Source organism: Coregonus lavaretus, assembly GCF_964263955.1.
Source record: "Coregonus lavaretus genome assembly, chromosome: 6".
In the NCBI taxonomy this organism is placed as follows: Eukaryota; Metazoa; Chordata; class Actinopteri; order Salmoniformes; family Salmonidae; genus Coregonus; species Coregonus lavaretus.
This window is the reverse complement of record NC_139993.1, coordinates 2,923,973-2,934,921: the sequence shown is the minus strand read 5'-3', so window position 1 is coordinate 2,934,921 and position 10,949 is coordinate 2,923,973. Positions and strand designations below refer to the sequence as shown.

At 42.1% G+C, this 10,949-nt stretch overlaps 1 protein-coding gene across 1 annotated transcript; it reads right to left on the bottom strand.

The window, feature by feature from the left end:
* Window positions 1–214: 214 nt before the first annotated feature.
* Window positions 215–10,809, bottom strand: utp6 (UTP6 small subunit processome component). Its single transcript, XM_084162866.1, has 19 exons — window positions 10,564–10,809; window positions 10,386–10,470; window positions 9,994–10,035; window positions 8,844–8,936; window positions 8,670–8,717; window positions 8,510–8,573; window positions 7,577–7,695; window positions 7,314–7,391; window positions 7,150–7,231; window positions 6,934–7,015; window positions 6,552–6,727; window positions 4,317–4,396; window positions 4,052–4,129; window positions 3,722–3,901; window positions 2,309–2,389; window positions 1,836–1,945; window positions 1,510–1,576; window positions 1,153–1,225; window positions 215–809 (listed from the first exon to the last, which is right to left on the bottom strand). The coding sequence occupies exons 1-19, from the start codon at window positions 10,653–10,655 to the stop codon at window positions 655–657; spliced, it is 1,785 nt and encodes a 594-aa protein (XP_084018992.1). The 5' UTR covers window positions 10,656–10,809; the 3' UTR covers window positions 215–654.
* Between the last annotated feature and the right edge of the window lie 140 nt (window positions 10,810–10,949).

Sequence of the window (10,949 nt, the reverse complement as noted above, 5' to 3'; positions counted from 1 at the left end):
AAGAAAAGGTTTCACAAAGCACTGGTTGGTCAGTGGACCTACTGCCATCCCTAGGCTCCAGTCTGAGGAAGCAAGTCAGGGGTCATTCAGGGACAGGGTCATAACTCACATGCATGTAAGTAGTCATGTGATGCACTGGTTATTGAAACGATAATCCCATGTAGTACAAAGTGTGATATTGACCTACAGACAGAACACAATAGAAATAGGAGACTATGTTGGGATGGTTTTATTTAAAGTTTACAGCAACAAAGTTAATGTTTTTAAATACATAAAATATTAAATCCTTACTGATGGTGTACATTAACATAACTCTTCAAAAATAAATGATTAAGTTGTAAACTTGCATGAAACACCACGTTGTATACTAAATGCAAGGAAATGTAAAGTACAAATTTAACTCTCCATATAAACAGAACAGCTTGTTATCCCCGTCTCTAGGTAGTAGTTGCCCTTAACCACAGATCTAGGATCAGATGACCCTATCCCCAATCCTAACCTTAACCATTAGGATGATCAAATAGTTCTGACCCTGTATCAGTGGTTAGGAGCAACTTCTACCTACTCATCTGAACTTCAGTTGCACAGTAAGCCGTTTCCCACAACACTGTTGGAACAGTCCACTTCTTGGAAAGGGGGGGGGTCAGGTGTGTTCTAGATGTGTCCAGTCTGCAGCATGGTGTACTGGGCAGTGAATCTCTCCACACTCTCCCCCTCCAGCAGCTTCATGGCTCTCCAGTGGATCTTCCCACAGTTTTCTGGCTGGCCGCTTGGCCCCAGCTCCTCTCTGATGTACTCCAGCCACAGATCTGGAGGGAAAAAGCCATACAGACAGTCCTGAGTGACCATCTCAACTTAATTTCACCAGGTTCAGCATCTCTGGTCCCAGAAAACTACAGGATGTAAAGATTTATATTCCTGCCATACTAAAACACCTCAATCAGTTAATAAAAGTTCCTGTTGAATCAGTTGTGTTAATGTTGGGCTGGAATAAAAGCCTGCAAACCCTGTAGTTCCAACCATGTATGTCTTGTTCATTCTTCTACTGGCCTATTGGAAGTATTTTAGTTGTTAGTGTAACAACTGACATGAAAGAATCCCTGTGGGACTTATTTTAAATGGGCTGCTTTGAATGCGTTTTCAGAATCTCACCATCATCTGTGGAGCCGAATTCCCTCAGGGCTCTCTCATAGAAGTCCCTCAGGTTGCTCATCTTGGGAGTCTCCTAAAAGAACAGTCACATCATTCCAGTTAGTACACCAGCCTAACCTTGCTAACGACCATAAGAGTTGTCTATGCAACACAAACAGATCTGGGAACAGGCTTACAAAATCCTAACAGTGTGAATAGTTAAACCCTTCATACAACATGTTCTACATGAAGCCACAACAACATGTGTTGATATTGGAACAACAGGCTAGTTCGAGACTTGGTTGGTTGCCACATGCATTTGTCTGAGCATGGACTTGGGTTCTTGTTTCCTCATACATTGTGACTTGACACACTTACTTGATCTTTCTCGATCTGGATCATTCTGGTGAAAAAGGCCTTGGAGAAGGGCCGGCTCTCATGCAAACTGGAAAATAAGAGAAGGTAAAATTACATTTAAAAAATTGTCAAAATGCTTAACTTAGTAAATGCATAGTAATAAGTCATTCACATTTACATCATTTAGCAGACGCTCTTATCCAGAGCGACTTACACATCTAAAACGAGAATACGTTGTTGTACAAAATAAGTACTGTCAATTAGAATCACCATTGTAATGATTTGGCCTTCAATGCAGAACTGGTGAAAAAAAAGAATAATGTAATATTATTATTAATATTCAGTACCTTGTGAAGGTCTTCCTGGCTTTCTTGTAGCCTCCGGCCCTGTAGGACCAGTCAATGTACTTCTCCTTTATCTCCATGGAAACGGCAGGCACCACAGACAGCAGACCTCTCTGAGAGCAGAGGAAAAACAAACTGTTACAACTAATTCTCATCCAACCAGACAACATTGTATGTAAGCAAATATGGCTGCGTTTACACAAACTGGTGTTTTGACCAATCAGATCAGTTCTGAAAAAGATCTGATGCCATTGGTCAAAAGATCAGAATTAAGCTGCCTGTGTAAACGCAGCCTATGAGGCACTACTGCTTTTGCACTATGACACAATGGAGGCCAAGAATGACATAGAACCAGAAAAAGCTTGGTCAAAGCACTGTCTGGACGGAGATTCGAATTATGACAAATGTAAACTGGCATTGTATTGAAATGTCATAACAGACTAATGTAATTTGAGAGGTTGGGCTTGGTTCTGTACCTGAAACAGGGCCTCAGTTTCCTCTGGGCTCTGTGATGTCATGCTCCACTCCACCTGCAGCTGCCACAGGGGCAAACTCAACTGTCAACAGACAAGACCAGGGTGGTTAACATCAGGTAAGATGCTCTTTTTACATATAAAATATTTTCATGGGTTGCTGGGCTGGAAAAATTGTTACCGATAAATACTGCCTGCACACTCCGATGCTCCAAACATTTTTGTAAAATACTCCTTATCCCATAAATCTTAGTCAAAATGTTTTTTACATTCCAGAGACAATCCCATTGGGCCCATATTATTTCGCAACTCACACCCCGGATCAACAATGTCTTTGTGACTACGTAATTACAAAACGAAGTGGAGGGTGAACATAGTCCCCCCTCACACAGTCAGCCCCTTCTCGTGAGCCGCCCCTTACATTGCGCAACACCCATCATAACAATGAATGACTAGCTACAAAATCTATATATATATTTTTTTTTTTTGCGATAAATTGCCTGAATTGATGTGATAACGATGAATAGAACGATACTTTTACAACAATGTGCACCACAGTCTTATTAATGATCCTTTATACTTCTACTACTAGTTTGATGGTTGTAGCCATCAGTTGTCCCCTAAACAATCACCCATATTAGCAAACTTCTTTCATTTCAAACTTCACATTTCTCTAGTATAGGCTACTTATCGTAACGATATCAGCAAAATGCCTGCGATAAGTGATCGGTATGGTCGGTGTCGATAATTGATCGGTTTATCATCCCAGCTCTACTACATACTACCCACTGGGCACAGATGTCAGTTCAGTGTCTACTAACGTGAAATCAACAAAATGTCATGTCATTGGATTTAGGTTAAAAGATGGCGAAATTCCCTTACGTTGACTTTTTTCAAATCCAACCCATGTTGATTCAACATCATCACATAGAATGTTTTTGTTGAAATGAAGTGGAAACAACGTTGATTCAACCAGTTTTTGCCCAGTGGGTACAAAGCTCTGCGCGCTGACCTCCAAACACGACACGGCGAAGCGGTCGAAAAACCTCTGACTGTGGGCTGGATTCAATTGAGCCCACAATAGCAATGTTAATGCAGTGTCTTTGTTACTAATACTGCCCGTGCAGGCGTCTTATTCTGAAAACTAGAAGAATTTACCTGTGAGGAAAGTCTACCTGGTATTAGTAATAGGGTTTAACAGTACCTGAAGCAATTCTGTCTTGTCATTTGGAACTACCACGTAAATACTGCACTGTGGGTTTGATTGAATTGAGCCCATCCAGTCATATTGGAACTGGTTTTTAGCAGGGAATAGCAGTCATTTGAGTAAGTTAATATGCTGTAGGATAGTATCTGGGACAGAGTTGGAGCTGCCCCACTTTCACAGCAGCACTTAATGACTGTGTGTGTGTGTACCTTGGGATTCACGTGTGTTAGGGCATCCTGGAATAGCTTGCCCGTGGCGCCACTCCCCAGATGCACCATCGTCTGCAGGGCCAGGCACCACACGTCCACAGATTGTCTGTAGCGCTGGGTGGCTGCCATGGCAATCGCAGCAGTCTGCTCCGAGTCTCCTGATGAGAGTAAGACCTGCAGCTGAACAGACGGATGGAGGGACACACAGCCACAGGAAACTGTTACATGTTGTATCCTATTGGTTGCTATGCTGTATGTTTGTACATTAGATAGCCTATGTTGATACAATTACTGTCCTAGATTTACTCTTGTCATAAGAAATCTTCTTACCCAGTTCTTGTAGAAGTCCTCCTTCAGCAGTGAGGAGTCGTGGGCATGCTGAAGCACTGCCAGCAGCCTCTCCTGCCTCTGAGGGATGCCAACACACACACAGGTCAGATTTCAGTCTTATAAAACCCTACACTAATTTCACTAATATACTAGTCATATTAACATTAGATCATCAATAACCTATCAATATTCTTCACTAAAAAGTGCTCATCAGCAATTAAAAAACTGGTCATCAGCAATTATAGTCATGGTTTGAAATGTTGACCTTCTCCTTCAGCTCCTGGACATTGGTTTTCCTCTTGAACCTCTCCAGGCAGAAGGACACGTAGCACGCCCACATGGCCTCTGGAACACAGCAAAGAGAGACCAGTCATCACTAGGGCTGTTGCGGTGACTGGCAGTCATGAGTCATGACGGCAGTCAAATTCCACGTGAACGTTCAGTCATGGTAATCTCCTCCTATGCCCTCTGTACATGAAAGGCGTCGATGTGTTGGTAGTACCCAAATCGCTAATGATGTCAGGTCGCTAATGGCCTGGTACTCAGCACTCTATTGTCCCTCTAATCACTCTGACATGAATGCAAATGAAGGCTACATTGTTTGACCCCACTATGATCGATCAATTTAATAATTTTAATTTAATTTAATATGCCATTTAGCAGACGCTTTTATCCAAAGCGACTTACAGTCATCAATTTCAAGAAAGAAGTTCAACAACAGATTAAAACTGAGTGGAAAAGATGGTCGTTGTGGATCTTGTTTCAAAGCCAAACATATAAAGGGTCAGCATTTTAAGGTGATGATTAATTCAAAGCATTTAAGATGTCGCTTGTAGAACACCCATACGCATATTAGAGCTTATGCATTAACATTACATTTTAGTCATTTAGCAGACGCTCTTATCCAGAGCAACTTACAAATTGGTGCATTCACCTTATAGCCAGTGGGATACCCACTTTACAAAGTTTTTTTTTTGGGGGGGGGGTGGGGTAAGGGAGGGTAGAAGGATTACTTTATCCTATCCCAGGTATTCCTTAAAGAGGTGGGGTTTCAAGTGTCTCTGGAAGGTGGTCAGTGACTCCGCTGTCCTGGCGTCGTGAGGGAGCTTGTTCCACCATTGGGGTGCCAGAGCAGCGAACAGTTTTGACTGGGCTGAGCGGGAACTGTGCTTCCGCAGAGGTAGGGGGGCCAGCAGGCCAGAGGTGGATGAACGCAATGCCCTCGTTTGGGTGTAGGGACTGATCAGAGCCTGAAGGTAAGGAGGTGCCGTTCCCCTCACAGCTCCGTAGGCAAGCACCATGGTCTTGTAGCAGATGCGAGCTTCAACTGGAAGCCAGTGGAGTGTGCGGAGGAGCGGGGTGACGTGAGAGAACTTGGGAAGGTTGAACACCAGACAGGCTGCGGCATTCTGGATGAGTTGTAGGGGTTTAATGGCACAGGCAGGGAGCCCAGCCAACAGTGAGTTGCAGTAAACCTATATGAGGCCAAGCCTGAAAAAAAGCCTGAATAAAAATGATTGTGCAGTTATACAATACATAGCCTACCGCATTTTAAGCACAGCAGAAAAACAAATTATATATATAATAAAAAATAAAGATTTATTTGTTACATAATTTGGTGTAGGCTACAAACTCTAGTAATCACCTTTTGAGTGTGGACTGTATTATTATGCATACTGGCGCAAATAAACGTTATCGGAGGGGGACAAATAGCAGCAATCTCGCATCACATCTTTTGCCACTGAAAAGCGCCGCTGTGACAACGCCAGAACCGAGCAGTTAAAACAGCTAATTACTGTTTCAATTAATGATTCTCAAATGGCTTGTTTTTTGTTGACTGAATATATAATGGGGCAATTTGATTTCAGTTCATATTTAATTACTTAACCTACCTTTACGTAGTCCTTTTGATTGCTAACAGAAGGCCACTGCTGCGCCACTGCTGACGTAACTACCTTTTTTAACACTGTGTTCCATAATATAACCAGTTGATATTACGGTTTTAACTAATTCAAAATGCACTGTTGGCATATAAAGAAATGGCACAAAAAAAACATTTCCAGTGTTCTAAATATATATATATTTATTTAAATACTTGAGTACTAGAAAAAAACTAATGCGAGTACTCGAACAGTAAAAAAAAAAGTAAAATGCCCATCCCTAGATGTTTGTGACCAACATGATTCGAAGCAGTGTCTCCTGGAACCCAGATGACACTATTAGCCTGCCAAGCCTAGGTTTGGGATGCAAATGCAACTTTTCAGGTCTCAGGCAAGGTTACCCATCACGTGAGCGTGGTCCCCGAACCTCCTCCATTACACTTCATCCAACTCGTCACTTGTGTTGAGTTGTATCGCGTCTACACGTGTCGAGGTCTTTATTTGCATTGTGTCTACCTATGTTAAGTTTTGTGTGGTGTCTTACCTGTGTGTTTGTAATGTGTTGTGTTTCTGTCTAACCTGTGTTGATGTGTGCATTTCTGTTTGTTGTGTGTACGTACCTGTGTTGAGGCTGTTGAGGCCCTCCTCGTAGACCTGGCAGCAGCGCTCCTCTCTCCTGGCGATGTCAGAGGCCCGCCCCTTGGCTGACTGAAGCTCCTCCCCCACCGTCGCCTGCAGCTCCCGCTTGGCCATGAAGTCCCACGTCACTGAGTCGTCTGTGTACTTGCTCTGCAGGCTGGGGACAGGACATTCAGCATGGTCAGTATGTGTTGTGTCATGTTGAATAATGAATACAGAGATCAGCAACTAAAAATTGTTTTAGGTGACGCTGTTTGTTTTATGGAATACCAGGCACGTTATAGAAGCTATCACACTTAGTGTTTGTGCTAAATGTCATAGGGAAAAGCCAATACTGATGAACAAAGCAAAGACGAGCCTTACTCTTGTATAATGGTGTCCTGTAGTTCTTTAGTGAAGTCAAAGATGGCGGCGATGGTCAAAAGAGACAGGATGAAATCAGCTCCTGTGGACAGCACAGAGAAATCCATTAACATCTCCAAAACACTGTCTCTACTCTCTTAATAACCAAAGTAGGCATACATATGACTGTTAGGCAATACAATGGCATAGAATACAATACAATGTAAAACGGCTCACCTTGGATTTTCCCAGTAGCATCTCTGTACACCACCTCGGCCAGTTTGCCACTCATGATCTCAGGGGAGAACTCGTACTCTCCCTGTAGAGTGGAAGAGGACAATCAGTGACCCAGTACAAAAAGAAGAAACTCAAAAGGTGTGTGTGTGTGTGTGTGTACTCACCACATCTATCTCAGCCTGCTCCAGCTCCTTCTGTTGCTTTCTCAGTTTCTCAGCGTGCAACAGCTCCATACGGAAGTACTGTTCAGGTAGAGACATGGGTATCAAACATCCTGGGGGTTTTAACAGTGGTCCTGCTACATTTCAGCTTTGTGTGAATTCAGTGTTTGCTGCCACAGCACTTAGATTTCCATAGCATCTTAGCTTCAAGCCTAATGTGGTAATTCTTCAATTAATTGAAAATCAAATGCCATCCAACTCCTTACCTCCTGGTAGACCTTCTTGCTTTCCGGGTGGAAGCGTAGAGCACGCAGGAACAGGTGTCTGGCGCTCTCTGAAGAGTTTCTGTCCTCCAGCTCGCTCTTGGCAGCCATGATCCAGAGGGCTGGAGAGGCAATCAAATGATTCTGCTGACTAGGCACTGTCATCCACTCAAACAACTGGAGCAATGATAGGATATGTAGTGTATATAGTGGTACTTTGCAGCTCAGTTGGTAGAGCACGGCGCTTGTAACGCCAGGGTAGTGGGTTCGATTCCCGGGACCACCCATACGTAAAATGTATGCATGCATGAATAAGTTGCTTTGGATAAAAGTGTATGCTAAATGGAATATTATTATACACTGAGTGTACAAAACATTAGGAACACCTGCTCTTTCCATGACATAGACTGGCCAGGTGAAAAGCTATGATCCCTTAATGATGTCACCTGTTAAATCCACTTCAAAATCAGTGGAGGTGAAGTGGAGGAGACAGGTTAAAGAAGGATTTTTAAGCCTAGAGACAATTGAGACACGAATTGTGTATGTGTGCCATTCAGAGGGTGAATGGGCAAGACAAAAGATTTAAGCGCCTTTGAATGGGGTATGGTAGGTGCCAGGCGCACTGGTTTGAGTGTGTCAAGAACTGCACCACTGCTGGGTTTTTCTACGCTCAACAGTTTCCCGTGTGTATCAAGAACGGTCCACCACCCAAAGGACATCCAGCCAACTTGACTGTGGGAAGTATTGGAGTCAACATGGGCCAGCATCCCTGTGGAACGCTTTCTACACCTTGTAGAGTACATGCCCCGACGAATTGGGGCTGTTGTGAAAGGGGGTGCAACTGAATGTATTCCTAATGTTTTGTACACTCAGTGTGCATTACAATGACATATGCCATTGACGTGGTATTTCACCATAGCATAATGAGAAATCTACCTGGTTTCTCAGGATGAATGGCAAGCATGGAGGAGAACACCTTGCTGAGTTGACCCTTTGTGTTCTATTTGAGATGATAACAAAAAGTACAGTTTCAGCACCAGAACACAACATTTATTCAACGTTTATCAGTTAAGAACCCAAGATAACTTCAACTTACCCATTTCTTACAGAAAGCAATGTGAGAGAGCCACAACTGCACATCATCCTGCAAAAAGAGGAGGTCTTATTATTGGTCTGTCCACTGACTTCTTTGGTGCCTTCTGCATAGCGCTGTTTGAAATATTCAACATCCCGTAGCTAATAGCTATGTCATATAGGGCTTATATAGTACCTTCCATTTAGTTGTGGCCCTTCTGAAAATGTTGTTGATCCTCGAGATGATGGAAAACTCAATCTCCTCTCTTTTGAACTGATAGCCGATGCGCTAAAAATGAAACATGAGGAACAAATATGAACTCCTGATACAGATATTCAATATTTCCATAGTTCATAGAACGTCAATGGACTTGTAGTAATTCATTGGTTGTAAACTCTAGCATGATACTGAAAGTGGATATTATTATTATTACTGGATTCTGTGGTTGCCATGGTGCCGTAAGGCAGCCTAAACAGAGAGCTCTGTATATTTTGTACATAATTTAGATGATTTTAATATGTTTTTTTTTTATATCCTTCTTTTTTTTTTTTATAAGTCATTGAGTGTTGATTAGATATATCTGGTTGTTTTTACCCATGGAGTTGAAGGACTGATGGCAAGTCTGCTTGTTTGGCTAGGCTAGCTAGATTGCTAGTTGCCGGCTAACGTTTGTATTTAAAAGACGCATCAGACTCAGCACCGGCTTCTATTATAGGCCTTTTCACACTGTATTGTTCTTAGTATTGTACAGAGATCGAAATTTTAAAGTGGAACATTGTTTCTGAGGTCGGACAGGCATACAGCTAGGCTTATATAAACCCCCGCCTTATGAGACCTGACTGCATTGTGGAAATGGCAAAGAGTTCGTAGTGAGGATGACTACTGCTCTGGACTGATGTGTGGTGAGCTTTTTTGTGCTACAGTAACTGCAGAGACATCACCCAAGTGGATGCACATCCAGAGAGGTTGAGCTAAGGATGACATCAGGGCCATCAAGCGAACTCCATCACCTGGCATCACAGGAAGGCTACAGAGAGGCTGAGGACAACATCAGAGCTAGCAAGCCAAATGAAATGCATCATCAAATCATCTAGCTTAACTTCAGTGGGTTGTCAGAAACACTAGTCTCTGCCATGAGCTGGCAAACTCTTGTGAGGGAACTCTCTGAAGCTGGCTTCATCAACATCACTTTAATTGTTTTGTTAATCTACCTAATTGTTATTCTCTTTATTTGTAGGCCTACACTACAATTCAAGTTTTAGCTGCGAATGTGTAGCCTACAAAATGAAATGACCCAATGAAACAAATCCTTCATATATTATTACATATGAGATTCAAAACTTACCGATCTTCTCTTCTTTATCAGCTCTAAGACATTGATTTCATACTGAAATAACAAAGAAATAACACAGATTAATACATTGAATAATTAAGCAATAAGGCACCTCGTATGGCCAATATACCACGGCTAACGTCTGTTCTTAATCGCAACGCAGAGTGCCTGGAGACAGCCCTTAGCCGTGGTATATTGGCCATATATCACAAACCTCCGAGGTGCCTTATTGTTATTATAAACTGGTTACCAACGTAATTAGAACAGTAAAAATAAATGTTTGGTCATACCCGTGCCAATCAGCATTCAGGGCTCGAACCACCCAGTTAATAATACTTGTTTTTGATTGCCCATACAGACATTCTCTAGCTTTATTCACTGTTATTTTTTTATTTGGCACTCACCTGAATGTATGCAATGAAGTCAACTTTGGTTATGATCAATCGATGCAGTTTGTATTCTAAAGCTATCGCCCTTTTTAGCATGGATCTGTAATTGGGAGATGAATCTGATGTAATACAACTTCAAAGATTGTTGCTACCATTGCAAGCTAGTTAAGCAAAAGGGTGTTCTTAATCTTACTTGACTTCTTTTTTGCTGAACAGTCCCACTCTCTCCAACTGTTCCAACTCTGGGATTCGATTTTCTATCCGCTGTTGGACTATCTCAGCCATCGTCACTTACTTGGTGCTTTAATTTTGACTGACTTCTGTTGTAAATGTTATTATTGTATTCCGTAAAAACAAGAAAACAGTTAACTAAATTAACCCAACCACATCTTTCACACGTGTGGAAGTTTGGATTTATGTACTTCCGGTTCCGTGCTTCAACTTCGTCCGTGCAGAAACGTGAATTTACAATAAATTACGGCTTGACAAGCGAAAACCTTAGCATTGGTTTTTATTATTAGACCATGCATTATAAACATGTGTAACTGATAATGGTCGGCATTTACGTAACAATACATA